This window comes from Calliphora vicina, chromosome 1 (assembly GCF_958450345.1).
Source record: "Calliphora vicina chromosome 1, idCalVici1.1, whole genome shotgun sequence".
Classification (NCBI taxonomy): Eukaryota; Metazoa; Arthropoda; class Insecta; order Diptera; family Calliphoridae; genus Calliphora; species Calliphora vicina.
In genome coordinates this window covers 23,147,443-23,168,598 of record NC_088780.1, presented here as the reverse complement: position 1 = coordinate 23,168,598, position 21,156 = coordinate 23,147,443, and the positions used below count along the sequence as shown (strand labels likewise).

The following is a 21,156-nucleotide window of genomic DNA, read 5'->3' as shown; positions in this document are numbered from 1 at the left end:
GTGTATATAATTTTAGACAATTTTAACAAATTTTTCAATTTTCAAATCGCGCTATTTTTACATCAGAATGAGTTTCCATTGAAAAAGTCACTGATATGAGGAATATGTATATTGGCTATTACGGTATTCGAATTATTCGATCTTTCTCTTGTTCGAATAAAACGAATAATTCGAATAAGAGATTTTAACTTGTTCGAATAAATCGATCACACGTTTAAAATTAATCGAATTATTCGAATAATTTTAATTTTTTTAAAAAATAAAGAATGAAGTTTTGATGTCGGTTTTTTAATATTTTATTGTTAAAGAAAAACAAACAATAACGTTAAAGTTAACACTTCAAGTATTGATAATGTTAAAAAACATTCGAAAACAATGTCCATCATTAAATTTTCAACAGAAATATTCTGATCAGTTTAATTCCCGCACAATCTACAAAACAATTGACTAGTATTAAGAACTTTTTTAAGTTGTTCATTAATTCGGGTTTTTAATTGAGTATCTAATTCTTTAGTAAATTAATTATTCACTATTCCTAAATTATTTATAACAAATTGTATTATACATCAAGCTCTATCAACGTTGCCAAATATTTGCTTAATAAAGTGGTCTTGGGGAATTACACAATAAAGGGAATCTGTCCAAAGTTTGATATCATTGTCAGAGAACGTGGCTAATTTGATGTCAGGCAGAGACGCATTTACAAATACGCAAAAAGTTTATTACCATGTTAGACAAAGATATTCCATTATTTTCTTGCAACAAAACGTCAGTTTGCAATATTTGTGTTTATCATTCGATTTATTAAATATTTTGCAACACTTACGTACGCGGTTAATAACACCACTTATATACATATATTTTAAGATCATGGCCTTCATCTATTTCAATGTAATCATTATAAATGTCATCCTCAATATCACTTTCGATATCACATTCTCCATCACATTCAACTCCACTTTAATCTAAGTTAATATTTTGATCATTAATTGCGATTCTTCAAATATTTCGCCAGCTAAATAACAGATATTTTATTTCTAAGTTAAAAATTTTTAAAAATTTGTTTTTAGAATTGTAACTTCTTCCAGTAATATTTATATATTTATAGAAGGAGCTATCGGAACACTCATCTACAGTGATCGAAAGTCCCTTTGTCTTTAGTTATTTGTCGAATTTCAGAAACAATACAATTTTTGTGGGTCATTTTTACTTATTTAAATTTGAAATTATAAAAAATTTTAAACAATTTAATAAATTTAAATATTAAATTCGATTATTCCACATAAAATTGTTCGAATTATTCGTTATTCGAAAATGCCCATTTTTAAATTGTTCGAATAATTGTTCGTAAAAAATTATTCGATTAATCGAACGATCATTAGTCGAATGAATACCCTATTGGATATATTATGTATGTGGTAAATTTCATTAAAATCGGAGATGGTAAATCCGACTGCTGTCAGCTTTCACATGGATCCTCCCATCAGGGAATCCACGCAACTGTTCAAAATCTTCGGGGTGTGAAAAGATATTAAGCTCTTTTAAAAAAAGAGAACAGAAGTAACTAGAAAATCTGTAATGGGAAGGTTTCCGGAAAAAGTAGATATAAATAACGAGTAACATGACAATATTTTAAAATGTAATAAATTTGTGCAATATTTAAATAAATTTAAGTATTTTTGAGAATCTTTATATTGAACGGTTTAAGTTTTATTTAACTTAGTACAAGTATATGTTTTTTTCGTGTTACTCTTTATACAGATTATCAATTATTTTACATAATAAGCATTCAATATTTCTTTATATTTCTTGAACATGTAAAATTCTTTAACTGATTTTATTTTTCCTGTTATATTTTTAAGTAAAGCTAAAATGCAATAATCAAAATAATTCTTTATCAATAATGTAAAGCATATTTTAGCAGACTTCAATAAATAAGAATGCAATTTCAATCAATTTTCTAAAAATAACAAAAATTGAGTGAAAATGGCAAAAGAGAAAAAAAAACTATTACTAACACGAAATATTTGAATATTTTATAAAATAATTTTTCAATATAGAGTACATAAAAAATGAATAAAACCCTTTTTTTCTTCTTATACTTTGAAACAGGCATACCACCATCAGTGGGCTATAAATATCGACAAGTCTATATGAATTTTTGGAATAAAGAATTGCCCGATGAACTCAATCAAATTGCACACATACAGCAGCAGCCGTTCTTACAAACAAACAATTACAATGGCAACAGTAACAGTAATAACAATAACAACTATGATAATGGAAATGCTGCAGGCGGAAGTACAGCAATTTATCCCAAACGTTATGGTGCAAAACTAGATGTAATAACCGGTCATATGAATAAATTTGGTGCACGTGATAATGGTGCTGAGGATCCGCTACGAACAATAAAACTATTGCTGCAGGAACCATATTCGAATGGAAAAGAGACACAGGCGGAGAATATGTATAATGCACCACCCTCTACGCAATATAAAGGTATGGTAATGTCGACTGGCAATGTACCAGGAAGTAATGATGATAATGATGATGATGATGATGAAGTTAAGGCTCAAGGCTATGAAATACGTTATAATGGTTATGCTACTAAGACGACACGTTCTCCGTATGCCGCCATTTATGGCTCACGACAATTTGACACACATTTTGGTAGTGGCAATAGCGGCATTGCTAAAACACAAGGTGTTGGATATGATAAGAAATACTTTGATAGCAGCAGCAGCAGCAAGACAAACAATGGCAATTATGTAAATGAGGATAACAAGCCGTCGGGAGATGAAGCTGACAATAGCGAACATGTGGCCAAATCAGAAACCACTTTACATTTATTAATCGGCTTAATTATTGTATTCATCATTTTGAATGTCATTATTTATTCAACGTTCTTGATGCAAAAGAAAAAGAAAACCAAGACTTTGCAGCGCAAACTAGGAGGCGGCATTTTAACCTACGACGGCACAACTGATGATGATTTAAAAAGATCCAAGACAAACACCACTCATCAGGGAGATGATGGTGATGATAGTTTTATAATGGACACCATGCGGAAGTCGAATACTTATGAGCAGGTTAAGACAGAGAGATCACCAATTAATGGTTTCCAAATAACCAGGCAATTGAGCTGCTCCACTGTGGACACACACACGAAGGTAAGCGAGTGGATTACCACCACCGAGCCTCACAAACAGGCCACTTTGCAGAGAAGACTTAGCAGTGGTAGAAACTCCAAAAAGTCTTCCTCGTTTTCTAGTTCCCTAAGAGGCAGCGGCTCTTTTGGCAAGCCGCAACCCTGCAAGGTAAGTGTGGCCATAGATGCCACACCTGAGGGCCGGGGCAGCGGTATCTCGGAACAGGAGCCCATAGAGATAACCAAAATGAAGCAGGATGGCCGCAATATTATCATATGCCAGGACATAGAGGTAGATGATCAAGAGTTACTAACTCCTCAAGATTCTTTGGACAACAGCCGCTACACCTTAATGCGGCAGCACTCGGCTGTTACGGAGGCCTGTGAGGCCGAACTTATACAGCCTATGCATCAGCATTCCCGCTCAGATCCAGTGGAAATGTACTATAACCAAAATGAAAAAATAACCAGTTTTATTGCGAACGAGGACAATGACATGCAGGATATAAATGTCACCAGCAAAGATGAAGACTATGATGTGCCACAAGAAGCCCTTACAGCCGAACAGCAGTTAAATGTTATAAAACGAAGAAAATATCCAAAAGTTTTGCCCACTTTCATGCAATACGAAAGAGAAACAGATTCTCCACCCATGACCAAAGATTTGAGTACCACTTACAAAAGAAATTCCATGCCACCCAATGCCTACTTTCCACATTTTGCTCACATTAAACAGCAGCCACCCCTGCCACCACCCCGAACTATAGCAACCTTGGGGCGAAAACCCTCAATAGGCAGAAGAAATAGTAACAATATTACCACCTCACCGCTGATGCTGGCTCATGACTATGCCGAGGAGGAAGAGGAGGAGCCAGAAATTACACAAAACACTTTAATAGTGGGTTCATTAAAACCCACTGAGGGTTATTACTCAACCTTGAGGAGACACAATAAACCAGCCAACTTAGATACACAAACACCAAATTACCATATTCCATCACAGCAGCAAACAGCAACAGCAGCGGCAGCAATAGCATCATCAGCACCACTACCCATCAACCAGCAACAATCAGTATTTCAATCATTTGAATCTCAGCCACCCAGCTATAAGACGCCCGAAAGAGATGTGACAGCTCATCTAACGGAGAAGGTGTATTGCATACAGGCTACCCCAGCAAATGACAAACATCAACCTTCGTGTTCCAACTCAGAACCTACAACACCTCAGTACTATGCAACGCCCACGGCCATGATAAATGACTCGTATGCGGCGGCGGCACTACCACCAGGTATTGTATATGCCCAACCTAAAAAGTCTCATATACCACGTATATTAGCAAATAATGCAGCAACACCAGCAGCAGCATCATCATCTAATGCAAGTCTAATACATTCCAGTATAAACGAGAATCATGTTGGTGTGTATTCTCAGGCCTCTTCAAGCGATGCTGTTGCATACAATTGTAAAGATACAACTAATTGCTGTCAGGTTGTGCCAAAGGTACCAAATGACAATCAAATGTCATCTGGAGAAACTTTACAAACACCTGATATAAATACAACAGTGGCAGGAACAATGCTACAAACACGTATACCACAATTACATAGAAATGCAAATCCAGCCACAATACAACAGCAACAACAACAAAATATCAATATTGATAAAACAAATGCAAATATAATACCCAAGGCAACAATAAAGACACCTAACATATTGACAGCAGCAACAGCAACAGCAACAGCAAACAAACAAACTTTACCATTAACACCAAACACAGCAACCACAACAACTGAATTATCCTCAACAAAAGTATTATCCTCAGCTTTATCATCACCAGCAGCAGCAACAACATTATCGACCTCATTAGCAGCATCATCAAGTTCTTGTGCAAAAACAACGACACTGACAACACCTTCTTTGACTTCTTCCGCCTTTGGTAATTGCAAAAGTTATGATGTCGCAACACCAAAGACATGTTCTAATAAAACATCATCAATAACTTCATCATCATCGTTGTCATCCTCATCGTCACTACAATCAGATTCAGGCTCATCGTCGTCAGCAACTTCATCATCTACCGGTACCGTACGCACTGAACTGCAACACAAATGAGAGAGACAAGTGTAAAAATATAAAAATCATCAATTGTCAGGTGTTGACTTAGTATCTATTCTGTATTCTGTATGTATTTTCGATGCATCTAACACTAGCATATGACTTGATTTTTGTAAATATATTTATTTTATTTTTATGCCAACTTGATTCTGCTCAATATTCATCTTATTATGGGGATATAAAATATATTATTTTTATTTTATTGTTACACCTACAGACATATGAGGAAAATCAAAAATTTTGGTAAATTTGACTAAAAATATTTTACATAATTTTTATTTTCTTATGTTTCAATTTTGTCGCAAAAGTTATGTTGGTTCAAAGTTGAGAATTTAAAAAAAAAATCCCTTAAAAATAAAGCGATTTGCTAAGTGAAAATAAAACTATGCCAAAAAGTGGTAAATATGAACCTTGTAAACTACTGGTCCGATTGCAACATGTTATATGTACGAAATAGAAGAAGCGGATATAGGATGTAGGAAAATTACATTTTTAAACACCCTGTTGTAGTAAAGGTGTGATACAGGGTGCCTGAATAGGAAAACTTTGTACAGCTCGTAACGTAAACAAATATGGTCAGATTCCAATTAAGGTAACTTTGTTAACAAGCCATTTTAATAAATTATTTCTTATAGTTTAAAAGATATTTAAATTTCAATGGTTTACATTGACCTTATTTTGTTTTTTGACAACAGTACCGCAATTCTGTAGCTTTTTAACGACAAAATTTTGTAGTTAAGTAATCAAAATTCGTTAGTTAACAATACTCATCGTTAAGAGATATTCCGAATTAAATTTTACCGATTATTTTCGTTAAAAATAGTCGGTAGATAACGAAATTTGTCGGTAGGTTAACGACAAATAAAATGTTCTAGTTAAGCCATAAGATAATTGTTTAGGAGTTAGTTTTGTAACATAAATATTCGAAATAAGTTGTTCTTTGAAAGTACGGTTGGTCAACTATTTTGTTTTTGTTAGATACGGACTGATTTGAGTTTTAAATATAAAAATTAACATATTTTAATTACCTTTTTAAGATTAATTTGGACATATATTTGGTCAATTCACAAGGTCTCTTATCTGTCATATTGTCCTAATATATCTCGTCTCGGCGGCTCGGCTTAACCGACTCTTAGGCATTCGGCGCAGGTCTCTGCTGGCTGGTTACGATAACACAATAAACATAGCATACATAGTAGTATAATTTTAGGACATTTTGTTTTATTGAAAAGCAATAAAAACCACTGTGAAATATTAGGACAATATGACATGATAAGAGACCTTGTGAATTGACTAATTATATTAATTTTAGAAAATAGTATTCGAGTTTTAAGAGCAACTTTTATTTGGGGCATAATATGCATAAGTAACCCATTTCTGGAATGTATAATGTTTATCCCTATATTAAAATTTCCTAGTGAGCATTTTAAACCATATTTGGCGATGTGATACGAGTACAAACTTATACAAGACTATTCTAAGAAGGAAATTCATTGGAATTTGTCGACTGTCCTTATAACAACACATATCTAAATTCTGAATCAATGATCACTGTTGGTGGCATAGACATATGTATTATACTGGGTTACTTTTATTTTTAGAAAAAAACTCTTGTTCTTTTGTTTTCAGTATGTTTCGCGAACATATTTGGGTGAGCTGATGCTTGAGTTTTATATATAAATGAGCTGACTACGAATTTATCTGCAAACACGAAAAAATAGTAAATATTTTTATGATTTTTTTAATTTTAAAAATATTGACATTTATATTTTTTAACTATATTCGTCGTTAAAATATATTACCGAGAGATATCGTTAACTTCAAATAGTGAATATTAAATTCGTTAAAGCAACCGATATTTTTCGTTACTTAAGGACATCGGTAGGAAAGTATAAAAAGTTACAGAATTGCGGTACAGCTTCGGTAATTTAAATATTTTTAAAAAAATATTCTCTTATTTCTAATAAAGTCCAAAATAACATGCAAAAAAATATCTTAATCTGCCAATGCAATATCTTAAGAGCCTAGTCGTGATAAATAATCAAAATAAAAACTTTGAATCGAGTTTAGAAAATTTCTAAATATTTACCAAAATAGATCCTAATTCTTTATATTCATATATTTATATGGCTGAATGGTCGAAAATTAAAATATAAAAAAACTAAAATGTCACATCCACGTTTTAATTTTGTTCAATAGCATTGTCCAACTGCATTTTTGAAACAGAATAGCGATCCTAAATTCTGATTTGATTTTTTTGTGGTCTGATTTTTTTTTTACAGTAGGTAACATTTTTAATTTTTTTGATCGAGCCTTGAACTAAATGAAAAAATTGTTGTAAATCAATTCTTATTATCAGAGTCATTTTTTATCATTTTTGTGGAAGATCTTCTCCTCTTCTTATGGGTCAAATATTTATGAATTTTTTGAAATAATTTTAGGAATTTTTGCGGACATGATTTACATTAGAAACTGAAAAATTACAGTATAGGGATTTTCCATGAAAAAAATATAAAATTTTAATTAATCAACAATTTTAACGGTAAAAGTTAATATTTTTGACATTTTTTATTCTCACATACCGAAATTCCTAAAACGGAAAAAAAAGTTTCCAAAAAACTGAGTTTTTTTTAGAAAAATTCCTACTGTGACGCTATTTACCGTGTAATAGTAAAGTAACGTTGTATGTTGGTATACTCACAAAATTCAACATAGTAATCTTTAATATAGACATAAATCACACGACCTAATTTCATGGTAATCGGTCCATAAATGGTCATAGCTCCCAAATAAGGCCCACTTCTGAAAATCACTCAAAAATATATATTATTGAAATTTTAAAAGAAAAAGGTTTTTGCTCTTTTACATAGTGTAGGGTATTATATGGTCGGGCTTGACCGACCATACTTTCTTTCTTGTTTTTAATAGATACGATATAACTGTCAGCAAGTTGGTTTGATTTTATTTAGAATTCTATAGCAAATATAGCTGATATTTAAAAAAAAAAATTCGACACTCCATAGGCTCTCCATATCTAAAAAAAACATCGAGCAGAATTAAAAGAAAATAATTAAATAAACTTAAATATCGCTTGATCTAAAAGAGATAACTTACTTATGTCTGCAAGTTTCTTGTAGATTCTTTCTTTCTTTGGCGATTTTTTTAAAAAAATGTGTGACTCAAGGGCGTGTAATTTTGCTAATTAACAGTAAATACCTTTATTTACAACTTTGGTATCTTTGGCGAAATTTTCCGGCAAAAATTTTCGTAGAATATTTTAATACTCAAATGTCCAAATTGACCCCTTAAGAGAGGGCATGAGGATTAAGATCTTCCACATAAATTATCCCCATAGAGTTCCACAATATCACTCTGACAACAAGAATTCTCTCAGACATTAACTTACAACATTTTTTTCATTTTGTGTCATGCTCCCTTCGATCAAAAAATTAAAACATTGACCCACAGTAAACAAATTCAGACCAGTTGACCTATAAGTATACTCTACACAAATTATCTACTTAACATGGCCTTTCAGAATTATAGGGTCCAATCAAACATTTTCAAATTGTTGGATAGTGTAATTATAATAAACATATTTATTATAGTTAATCTGATTTTTAAATTGATACCCGACAAATGAAAAACATTTTTTGTAAAAATATTCAAATTTTCAACAGCACTCTCTAAAATTCATTTTTTAAAATTAATTTTTCGTTACACAGAAAATTTTTCTGGATGAAATTTCAGTTACGTTTTGTACGAGTTGATGAACCTTCATTACTATGTTAAACATGTATTTTTGCTCGCGTTTTCGAAATATCGCGGTTTTTATATTCCCATTTTTCCAAATTTTTGGTAATGCAGCCTAGAATGTGATATTTTTTTTAGCTTGAAACTGGGCTACGTAATCACTTTCTCAGAATCACTTTCTGAGTCAATTGAACGATGTCCGTCTGGCTGGCTGTCCATATAAAGCTTATGCCAAAGTACAGGTCGCAATTCTGAATCGGTCCATTATTTCACCTAGCCCAATACATATGTCCTCCCGAAGTAGGACTTTATCGGTCATAAAAGTTCAAATTATATAGGTATCTACACAAATTTTGCTCCAAAGTTTTATATATACGGAATTCATGTCACATAACTTTATGATGATCAGTCCATAATTAGTCATAGCTCCCATAGACTCCCAAAGACCTGTTTTCGAAAATCACTTTAAAGAACATAAATTTCTTAAAAATGTCTGCTCAAAAAAATCTAAAGCTAGTTTTAAAAAGGAAATGTGCTATATACATATGTTTTATCAACTGCATTTTTCGCTGCACCGAACCAAAATGTCAAAAGGTTTACAAAGGTTTCATAACCATAGAGGGTCGGATTTTGATACCCTGTATATCACCTCGTATTACAACCGGGTGATTACAAGTTTGGTTCTCTTAAAACCTATGTTCTCCTCTATGATTTGTTCATACATCATTTCGCATGCGGACCAGCGTTATAGAAGATTAAAACACTGATCCGCTTCCTTATTCTTCATTATTGCATTTAAATAATTGTTGAAGTACACTACAAAGAAAAAATTTTAAATTAATTTTAACGTGGTGGTTTTTTTCTATGGTAAACCGATATATGGCACAGATTTGTTTCATTTCGAAACCCAAAAGAAACACAAGCCATCTGAACTCGGTTTCCAATTTTTTTTGTTTTTTCTCATATAGTAATAGTTCACAGTGGTATTGTCTTGAAAAAATAACTTAATATAAAATGTAACTTAAGACTTGGTATTTTTATTTTATTTTAATAATTTAAGCAATTAAGTATTAAGCCACTGACATATTTTCTTAAAAAAACGCACAGTTTTCAAATATTTTTTTATAAGAAAATTCACACAAAACATTACTAAACTTGTAGTTCAAATATCCAAATAAGTTAAGTTTATATACTATTGGTATTTTAATTATACTTAAGTAATACTTATACAAATAATAAATGTTGCTTTTAGTTTTATTTCCAATATGATTTCTTTTAATCTAGTAACAAATATAGATGATGTTTCTCTACATCAGAAGTGAATACCAGACATGAATAACATTTTTTTTTAATTATGGGATGTATGGCTTAAAAATGCGGGATTTTTTATAAATAATATAAATTTATTAAAAATATTGACCGTTGTTAGCTATGACCTTTTTCCATCTTTCTGGCATTATGCGGAAAAGAACTGATCATCTTTTGAGGCCAAGGATGAATCCAGCCAATATCGTTCCAAAGTGAAGCGTATCCCAAAGAAAGCTTTCTGCTTCGATGGAAACAAATAGTAGTCGGACGGGACAAGGTCTGGACTATAAGGCGGCTGAAACTTCCCAAGTACTTTATTCTAAATCGTTTTTAACAGGTATTACAACATGTGTCATGATGGACCATTACAGTTTCATGGCTGGCCACATATTCTGGGCAATTTTCGGTCAATGCTCTCTTCAAACGAATCAGTTGTGTTCCGTACATGTACCTTGTTATGGTCTTGCCACATTTCAGCATCTCGTATTATTATTGATTTTATAACGTTTGCATTTAAAGTGACGATATTTATTTAATTTGTATTATTGAGCTTTGTACTTAAAGGAAACATTTATCAGCATTTTAAAATTCTTAGTGATTTGGTTTTGCTTCTTTAGCTTTCATACATTTTTACAACTATTTTTTTTTATAATATTAATTTACATTTATGTTATTTTCCCAATACTACTTTTTTCCGAAACAAATGCCTAAAGTTATGCCACGCTCTTTCAATGCGTTGTAATTTTGTTTTGCCTTTAGCTTTCATATATTTTCACAAAAACGTTCTTGCAGTAACTCAAAGCTAATGGAATAAATTTATATGTCGCTATTAGAATTAGGAATTACTTAGATGAAATATGAACAATTTTCACATTTTTATTATTTCTATTGGAAAGTGGAATAAAACGAAAAATTTTTTTTATCTTTCATTTTCCTAAATTATGTTATTTTCCCAACACATACTATAATATCAGCGAAAAAGTATACATATGGAAAAAAAAATACTTCTGGCAATGCTGTTCCACATAAACTGTTTATCTGTAATGCCTTAAGTTATGCCACACTTTTTTGTTGTTTTATATGGTTGCTGTCATTTAGATTTAACACGATCGTACTTATTTTCATTAGGTTTTAGCGTTAAGTTTCTTTCGGAATCATATACAAATTATATACAATACCTAATATTTTTTTCTATAAGAGAAATAATATGCAAAGCTTTACATGTATTGTTTAAATTTGTATAGGGGCCAGTTAACTGAATGGAACTTGCATATATTTTATTCAAAACTATAATTTAAATTTTGTACTAAAATTTCATGACATTGGGATATGAATAGAATTAATTTTCTGTTTTTTTTTAAATTTTATAATCTATCATTATTTTGTTTAATAAATGATGTATACTTAATATTTACTAAAAATCTAATAATATTAAGTATACGTCACATATGTTAACACTTTATAAGTTTCTTTTAATTATATAGTTGCATTTCAATTAAAATGCCGACTATCTGCAAAACAAAGTAAGTATAGCAGATGCGCAATCTACGGAAAATTCTAAGAAAGATTCCTCAAGAAACCATAGGTCTAAAATGAAATCCTATCTTGGGACTTTTATCCAATGATATTTCAGTATATATATATTTTTTAATAGTTTTTTTATTGGATAAAAGTCGAAATGCACAAAATAGGATTTGATTTGAGACCTGTGGTTTCTTGGGGAAAATTTCTTAGAATTTTCCTTAGAATGCGTTTCTGCTAATGTACATACTGGTAAAAAACAGTACCTTAATTAAAAAATAGTGTTTATTTTAAATAGCTTCTTAAGAATACATCTATATTTCATCTGCCATTCTGGAACGAATTTTGTTTCCGACATATGCTGCTGCCGACAACCATCTTTCACATTTCATCATTCACATTGGTAAACCCGTTTGCAAATACTTATAACAAATCTGCAAGAATTTTCCTCTTGTTCCTTCAGAAATAAAATGATCTATTTCTTTAGCAAGTTGCAAATCTACATTATAATTTGGAATCGTTATTGTGATTTGGGTTTTTTACATTTATTAATAATATCTTTTACCTTTTAGCAATCGAAATATTTTCATTTTGTTCAAGCTCCCCATCTGAGATCAAATCAATTTAATTTGAAGAGGATTTAAATTGAGTTTTGTTAGATAACTTATAAAAAAAGGTGAAGAATTGATTTTCTAGAGCTGCAGTCAAGAAAAACCAAAAATACCGTTTTCCTTTATTAACTATATTGTAGCAGGAGTTCAGCTTAACAACTTTGCTGAACATCACTTTGCGACATTCGGGCACTTAGAATGTCAAAATGAATGAAAAAGGTACACAAAAATGCCAATTTCCCCTATTTATTTATGAAAAACGGCAGTTGGAAAATCCCGAAAACCCGGGGATTTAAATTTAAAAAATCCCGGGCTTTGGGATTTAGGAAATTCGGAAAACCCCGGGATTTTCGGGAACGGGATTTCCCGTTTGGCATCTCTAGAGTCAACTCAAAATTTAAAAATTTTCAGTAGACGCAAAAATATGTTTTTAAACCCTACACCACCATTTTTATACCCTTACAGTATAGCGATCGATTTAGAATCACTTTCTGAGTCGATTAAATGATGTCCGTCCGTCTGGCTGGCTGGCTGGCTGTCCATTTAAACCTTGTGTGCAGAGTACAGGTCGCAATTTTGAAGATATCTCGATAGAATTTGACAAATATTATTTTTTCAGCCAAAGGACCAAGATTATTGAAACTGGCTGAAATCGGTCCATTATTTCACCTGACCCCCATACAAATGTCCTTCCGAAATTGGACTTTATCGGTCATAAATGTTTAATTTATATATATATATCTACAAATTTCGCTCCAAATAAGTTTTATATATACAAAATTCATCTCACCAAATTTTGTTACCATGGGTCCATAATTAGTCATAGCTCCCATATAGTCCTGCCTCCGAAAATCACTTTAACGTGCATAAATCGCTTAAAAATGTTGGTATACTCACAAAATTCAACATAGTAAACTTTCATAGAGACGTAAATCACACGACCTAATTTCATGGTGATCGGTCCATAATTAGTCATAGCCCCCATTTAAGGCTCACTTCCGAAAATCACTCAAAAATATAAATTATTAAAATTTTAAAAGAAAAATGTTTTTGCTCTTTTACTTAGTGTAGGGTATTATATGGTCGGGCTTGACCGACCATACTTTCTTACTTGTTTTTTAATACATTACAATGGAAGCTGAAGACGGATACAACCGTATTTTTTGGCGAAAGAGTAGAGAAAATGATGTTAGATTCTTACAGTGGGTAGATATGACCACTGTACATCGATTTCTTGCAAAATGTGAAAATTTAAAATTTAGATTTTTTTTGCGAAAAAAGAGTTTTCAGCAATATTAGTATGACTGGCAAAGCTGGCGTATGATTATTATTTATTTTTTAATATCACTTATACAACCCATAGCAACTGAATTTCTATGAAGTTCATTAAAATGAAAATAATAAAAATTTGTAAAATATTTAACTACATTATTCATTGCAGTTTTATTTATATACATATTTTAAAAAGACACTTAGGGCCATTATTACAACTTCTCTATAAGATCCTAATAGTAAAAGTTAACTTTTCCTATTACGAACTTAAAGGCAAGTTGTAATAATGACCCTTAGTATAATTAAATTTGGGTTAAAGACTTTATTTACAACTCCCTTAATAGCACTGTAATATTGTTTTAACCCAAAAATAAAAAAATAAAACACTTTGCATTTCCAACAATAATCTTCGATGCACATTTTCAATAGAGAATGTTGGTGACAGTTTGTTATTTTTTTATTTGAATGTTTTTTATTAAGCTCTAAGCTGTACACAACCATAGATGTTAAGGAAAACAAAAGAATAAATAAAGATGTAGCTTAAGAGACTTCTTTCTATCAACATTTGATGTTGTCATTGGCTTTACTTGCTGATTTTTTCTGCATTTTTTTTTTGCCATTCATCTATTTGTTAGTTGAAAAACTATAGTATATTAGATCAGCAGCTTTGTTACCATGACAGACGCATACACTTACTAAAACAAAATGAACCACTAGGAGTGGGAGAAAAAAAGAAAAATTCTTTGTTGTATTAAGGAACTATAAAATAAAGTTTGAAGCCGAGTCACCAAAAAAAAAAAAACTTTGAATAAAGGAAATCAAAGCATGTAGAACATGAAATTTGGGGTTTTATAATATACTGCTCTCAAGGCAAACAGGAAGTGTAAGTTTAGGTATTACAGAGTGTGGTAAGTAATTTATGATACAAATTTTGTTTGAGAAATTTTGAACAATAAAAAATATCTTGTGTTACACAAGAACTCATACCCCGTTTGATATTTTAATTTTATGATATTGTAATTTCTAGGGCACAACAATAAAAAATGCATTGCTACTGTAATTCTTTATTAAAGACATTCGATTTTGTACACCTAAATAATTTCCGGTTACTCTACTAAAAACTAATACTGCTTCACAAAGAAAAACCTTATTATTCAATCATAACTATTTTTACTTATCGATATTTTGCATTATTTTTCAATCAACATTTATGGCAGCCTCAGTAGCTCCATAAGCAGCAGCAGTATACTCACGTATACATAGTGCTTTGATGCAAAAACTTACTTAGATGGTTTGAAAACAAGCAACAAACAAAAAACTTTTATGATTTATTTGGTTATATTTCAAACTGAAAGCAACAATGAAGTGAAAAAAAAAAACAAAAATACGAGTATTAAGTAAAAAAAAAACTTGTTGCTTTAACTCAATATTGCAAGTTGCTAATGGTGAAGGTGCACAAATGCCCAGCATCGTATTCTAAATGATCTAGAGTCGTGACGAACATCATGTTTTAAGTTTTGCTAAATATTTGGTATTCTCAGCCACTACTATTTTCTTGTTCCTAGAATCATTCATTAGTTGATGGAATATTAAAACATCAAAGGAAGATTATAACGAAATTTGTGTACTCTATATCAAATACACAGAGGTGAAGAAACAAAAATAGAGGAAAAACCACGTTTTTGTGTAAAAACTAAGTTTTTGTGTAAAAACTAAGTTTTTGTGTAAAAACCATGTTTTTGTGTAAAAACCATGTTTTTGTGTAAAAACTAAGTTTTTGTGTAAAAACTAAGTTTTTGTGTAAAAACTAAGTTTTTGTGTAAAAACTAAGTTTTTGTGTAAAAACTAAGTTTTTGTGTAAAAACTAAGTTTTTGTGTAAAAACTAAGTTTTTGTGTAAAAACTAAGTTTTTGTGTAAAAACCATGTTTTTGTGTAAAAACCATGTTTTTGTGTAAAAACTGAGTTTTTGTGTAAAAACCATGTTTTTGTGTAAAAACCATGTTTTTGTGTAAAAACCATGTTTTTGTGTAAAAACCATGTTTTTGTGTAAAAACCATGTTTTTGTGTAAAAACCATGTTTTTGTGTAAAAACCATGTTTTTGTGTAAAAACCATGTTTTTGTATAAAAACCATGTTTTTGTATAAAAACCATGTTTTTGTGTAAAAACCATGTTTTTGTGTTAAAACCATGTTTTTGTGTAAAAAGCACGTTTTTGTATATTATTAAGATTAAGAAACAAAAATAGAGTAATAACCACGTTTTTGTGTAAAAACTAAGTTTTTGTGTAAAAACAACGTTTTTGTATAAAAACCATGTTTTTGTGTAAAAACCATGTTTTTGTGTAGAAACCACGTTTTTGTGTAGAAACCATGTTTTTGTGTAAAAACCATGTTTTTGTGTAAAAACCATGTTTTTGTGTAAAAACCATGTTTTTGTGTAAAAACAACGTTTTTGTGTAAAAACCATGTTTTTGTGTAAAAAACATGTTTTTGTGTAAAAACCACGTTTTTGTATAAATACCACGGTTTTGTACACGTTTTTGTGCAAAAACAACGTTTTTGTGGGAAATCCAATTTAATAAAACTATTGAAACATGTTTACCTGTCAATGAAGTAAGGCCACAAAATCTGTCTATCAAGAAGAAAGAAACCATATACAAAGTTTATACAAAACCATTAAATAATTTAATATACCATCAATTTTAGAGCGAAAAACAAACTGGCTGAGCTTTTGTATACATTTCATGTAGAATATTATTCCAAGAAAAACTTTGTGGTATTTTCAGCTATTCCTGCTACATTTTCACATTCACTTTTTCTACGTTCTATGTTGAGCAGAAAACAATCAAAGTTTTTCTTTTAGTTTTATTAACTTGTTTTAGAGTTGTTTTCTGATTCTGTTATTTAGTTAATAATTTCTGGTTTTCCTCAGATTTTTCATTTTGCAAAGCTTCCGTACAAAAAAAAATAGTAGTTGTTTGCAAAAGCTTAGAAAAATAATTTGCTTATTTTGTTTGTATTATTTGTGTATAATACTTGCAGAACACGCAAAAATTAAAAGAAGGAGAGTAAAGTTAATTTCTTGACAATAATAATTATGCTTGAGCTGGAATTATTTTTCTGTAATTATTTACTTTAATAGAAGTCGAAAAATACATGAACATAATCAAAAGTTGTTTCGTAACTGCCATTAACTGATGTTTATTTTAAAAATAGATTTACTTTTAACAACTGAAAACTGTTTTATTTTTTTTCGATTGTATCATTTCATTAAAACTTCTTTTGGCAGATTGACAAGTTATGAAGAACTACACTTAATAAATGAGTAATTAGTGGCTATTTTAATTAAATGGAATTTGAAGCGTGATTGAATGGTTAACTGATTTCGTAGGAAATTCTGTAAAACGTAAATAATTTTTGTTATTTCTAGGAATATACTATAGGTTAGTATAATGTTCATAGTACTGTTATATGTTTTACTTCAAAAGTTTTGCCTTTAGATAAATAGAAATCCAAAGACAAACAACTAGCGCAGGAAAGAACATATTACTGCATGTTATAGTAATTTACCAGGAATATGTAAGTATTTATTAATTTAATTAAGTACACTCGTTAGTTGACTTATTTCTATTTTTACGCCTGCACAGTGGGGAAAATGAAAAATAGTGGAAATAAATTTGCAACTTCTTTAACTGTAAAGGAAACGAGGCTTAAGAACCCAAATTATTGGGGTATCTCGGGTATATACAAAATAAAAATTTTGCCAAATTTCATTTCCTGAAAGCCTATATCATTTTGCACGATTTGTTTGTACATCCTTTTGTAATCGAGCCAAGTCGTGTAGTGATACATATTCAGTGACTGTTGATGGTAGAGAAATTTCCGTAGTCAGTTCTATAAAATATGTATTTTAGTATAAACATTCAAAAAAATCTTGCTTGGGATAATCATATACAATCTCTAAGAATGAAAACTGCACAAGCTGACAAATTTAAAAACAAGTTTAAAAAGGAATCAAAATTTTTCGTGTAGATTTGAAGTAACTAAACAGCGTATAGAATTCATGGGTTCACAAAATTGCCACAAAATTTAATAATGAAACCAGAATCAAACAAATTATTAAAGGAATATATTTTGTTGTTGAGTAGATAATTTTTATAGAATAAACTTATGTCCAGCTGGTCTGAAGTTTTTTTTACAGTTGGTCAAAGTTTTAATTTTTTGATCGAAGGGAGCTTTATACTAAATGAAAAAATGTTGTAAGTTAATGTCTGAGAGAATTCTTATTCTCAAAGTTATATTGTGGAATTTTATGAGGATCATTTTAGTGGAAGATCATAGCTCTTCACTTTAGGGGTCAATTTGACCTTTATTTTCGAAAAAATCAGAAAAAGTCCTTCCAAGAATTTAAATATTCTACGAACATTTTTGCCGGAAAATTCACATCTGTATTCATGTTTTTTGTAGATCTTCTCAGTTTCGGATCATGAATAAATATGTAATAAAATCTTTTTTTATTAAGTAAGTAATGTGTTCCAACCAAACCCCCCACCAAATAATTTTGTATTGGGGGATTTACCTGTTCGCATAGAAACAGACTCCGAACTATTCAATGTTAGTATAGAAGATGTTCAGAAGATCATAAAGGACAATCTTAAACTAAACAAATTTCCAGGTTATGATTTAATTACACCTTCCATGATTGGAAACGTACCAGATGTGGCAATTATTGTGCTCGAATGATTGGAAAATCTCCAAAATTATAATGATACCCAAGCCAGGAAAGGATTTGACATTGGCATCATCCTACATACCTATTAGCTTATTGCCTTGTATGTCTAAACTATTTGATAGAATAATACAAGGGAAAATTTTAACATTCTTAAACAGTCAAAACATGATCCCAGATCATCAATTAGGATTCCGTATACATCACGGAACAATTGGAGAGATACGAAAATCTTTCGATTTAAAAAAGTACTGTTCGGCAATATTTCTAGATGTTTTTGACAAGGTATGGCATAAAGGTCTAATACACAAGATTAAATGTCTACTGCCTTCTAGTACTCACAAAATACTAGAGTTTTACCTATCGGATTGCTTGTTTAGGATAAAATGCGGCGATTATGTGACAAGCGACTATGCGATCAATGCTGGTGTACCTCAGGGAAGTGTTCTAGGACCAACCCCGTACTTATTATACACCTCCGACTTGCCCGAGTCCGAAGAATTAACCATTTCCATCTTTGCAGATGACACTGCAATTCTTAGTTCTCATGTGGACTTAAGTGTAGCATCTAGAAACCTTGATAATTACCTCAGGCAAGTGGAGACGTGGTTAAAAAATTCAAGAACACAAGTGAACGAAATCAAAAGCAAGCATATAACGTTTTCACTTAGGAGGGGAAATTGTCTACCAGTGACACTAAACAATGTGAACATCCCACAGTCTGACCACGTTACATACCTTGGCATTCATTTAGATAGACGTCTTACTTGGCGTCGGCACATAGAAGCCAAGCGGCTCCACATGAAACTAAAAGCTTCTAATTTACACTGGCGAATCCACCACCAATCGTAATTAAGCCTTAACTGCAATGTCATCCTGTATAAGACAGTCTTAAAACCAATTTGGACATACGGAATCCAATTATGGGCAACAGCAAGCAAAACCTGTATAAATCTTATACAGAGGGCACAATCCAGAATTCTTAGAACCATGACGTACATAAGAAACGAGAACATCCACAGATACTAAGATGTACCCTTATTCAAGGACGAATTCAGAAAAACTCGTGAAGCTTATTTATCAAAATTACATCATCATCCGAACCCGCTCGCAATGCTACTTATAGTAACTCAAGATAGCTCAAGGCTGCGTAGAGCTGATTTACCACTCATCTAATTTTCCAAATATGATTCTGCACTGAGAGAACAATATTTGTTTAGTTTTAAGATTTAATTACATATTGTAACGCCTAGAAATTAAAGGCAGGAATAAACTAAAAAAAAGTTTTTTTTTTTAAATTTGTCATTCTAAACAACAAAGTGTAAAAAAACTTGTCAAAAGGTCATAGTGCATACCGAAATTCCTAAAAATTGGAGCGAAAATTCCAAAAATGGTATTTTTTACAATTTTGTTCATAGCGTCCACATTTCCTTCGGGGCTGGGAAAATACTTTGGAGATAAATAGGGATCACGTGTTTATAAATTTTACATGTCCCTACTTTGAGCCCCCATAGCGACACCCCTGGATTATTTGTAGGGCCCATTTTAATAACATAAATTCGAATTTTATCTCGATCCAACCAGCCGTTTAGAAATGCCACATTTATTTCCAAAAAATTTTGATTCTACCACATTTTGCACTGTAAAATAAGTAAGAAAGTATGATCGGTCAAGCCCGACCATATAATACCCTACACTAAGTAAAAGAGCAAAAAAATGTTTCTTTTAAAATTTCAATAATTTATATTTTTGAGTGATTTTCGGAAGTGGGCCTATGACCAATTATGGACCGATTACCATGAAAATAGGTCGTGTGATTTATGTCTATATGAAAGTTTACTATGTTGAATTTTGTGTGTATACCAATATTTTGAAGAGATTTATGCACGTTAAAGTGATTTTCGGAAGCGGGTCTATATGGGAGCTATGACTAATTATGAACCGATCGTAACAAAATTTGGTGGCATGAATTTTGTATCTATAAAACTTATTTGGAGCGCAATTTGTGGAGATACCTTTAGAAATTAAACATTTATGACGATAAAGTCCAATTTCGGAAGGACATTTGTATGGGGGCTAGGTGAAATAATGGACCGATTTCAGCCACTTTCAATAGCCTTGGTCCTTCGGCCGAAAAAATAATATGTACCAAATTTGATCGAAATATCTTCAAAATTTCGACCTGTACTCTGCGCAAAAGGTTTACATGGACAGCCAGCCAGCCAACCAGTCGGACGGACGGATGGACATCGTTTAATCGACTGAGAAAGTGATTCTAAGTCAATCGGTATACATTAAGGTGGGCGTTAGACTAATATTTTTGGGCGTTACAAACATCTGCACAAACGCATAATACCCTCCCCACTATAGTGGTTGGTGTAGGGTATAAAAACTCAGACCAGCTTATGCTACGAAAATATTGTACAAATGTTTCAAAATAAAAGCTAAAATTAGAAAGTATAAAATCTGGTTTTATATAATTTGTTAGTGTAACACTAGATTTTCTAAATTATTATTTTAATACTAATATATTGTACTTTCAACTTAATAATTTTTAATAAACTCTGGAGTATTATTTACATTGAAATAACTTAAATTCTATGAAACTTAATTTATATTATTAATATTTTATATTATAAATATTTATAGCTACATAAATATCAATACAAAAATATGAGTATAAATATATTTGTATTT

General features: G+C 31.1%; 1 protein-coding gene across 1 annotated transcript in view; it reads left to right on the top strand.

Moving 5' to 3' along the window:
- Nlg1 (Neuroligin 1) overlaps nt 1–5,484 on the top strand; it is a 234,435-nt gene extending 228,951 nt beyond the window's left edge. The window contains exon 10 of the mRNA XM_065502699.1: nt 2,113–5,484. Within this exon, the coding sequence (XP_065358771.1) occupies nt 2,113–5,261 (3,149 nt within the window). The 3' untranslated portion in view covers nt 5,262–5,484. The remainder of the gene's footprint in view (nt 1–2,112) is intronic.
- The last annotated feature ends 15,672 nt before the right edge of the window (nt 5,485–21,156 follow it).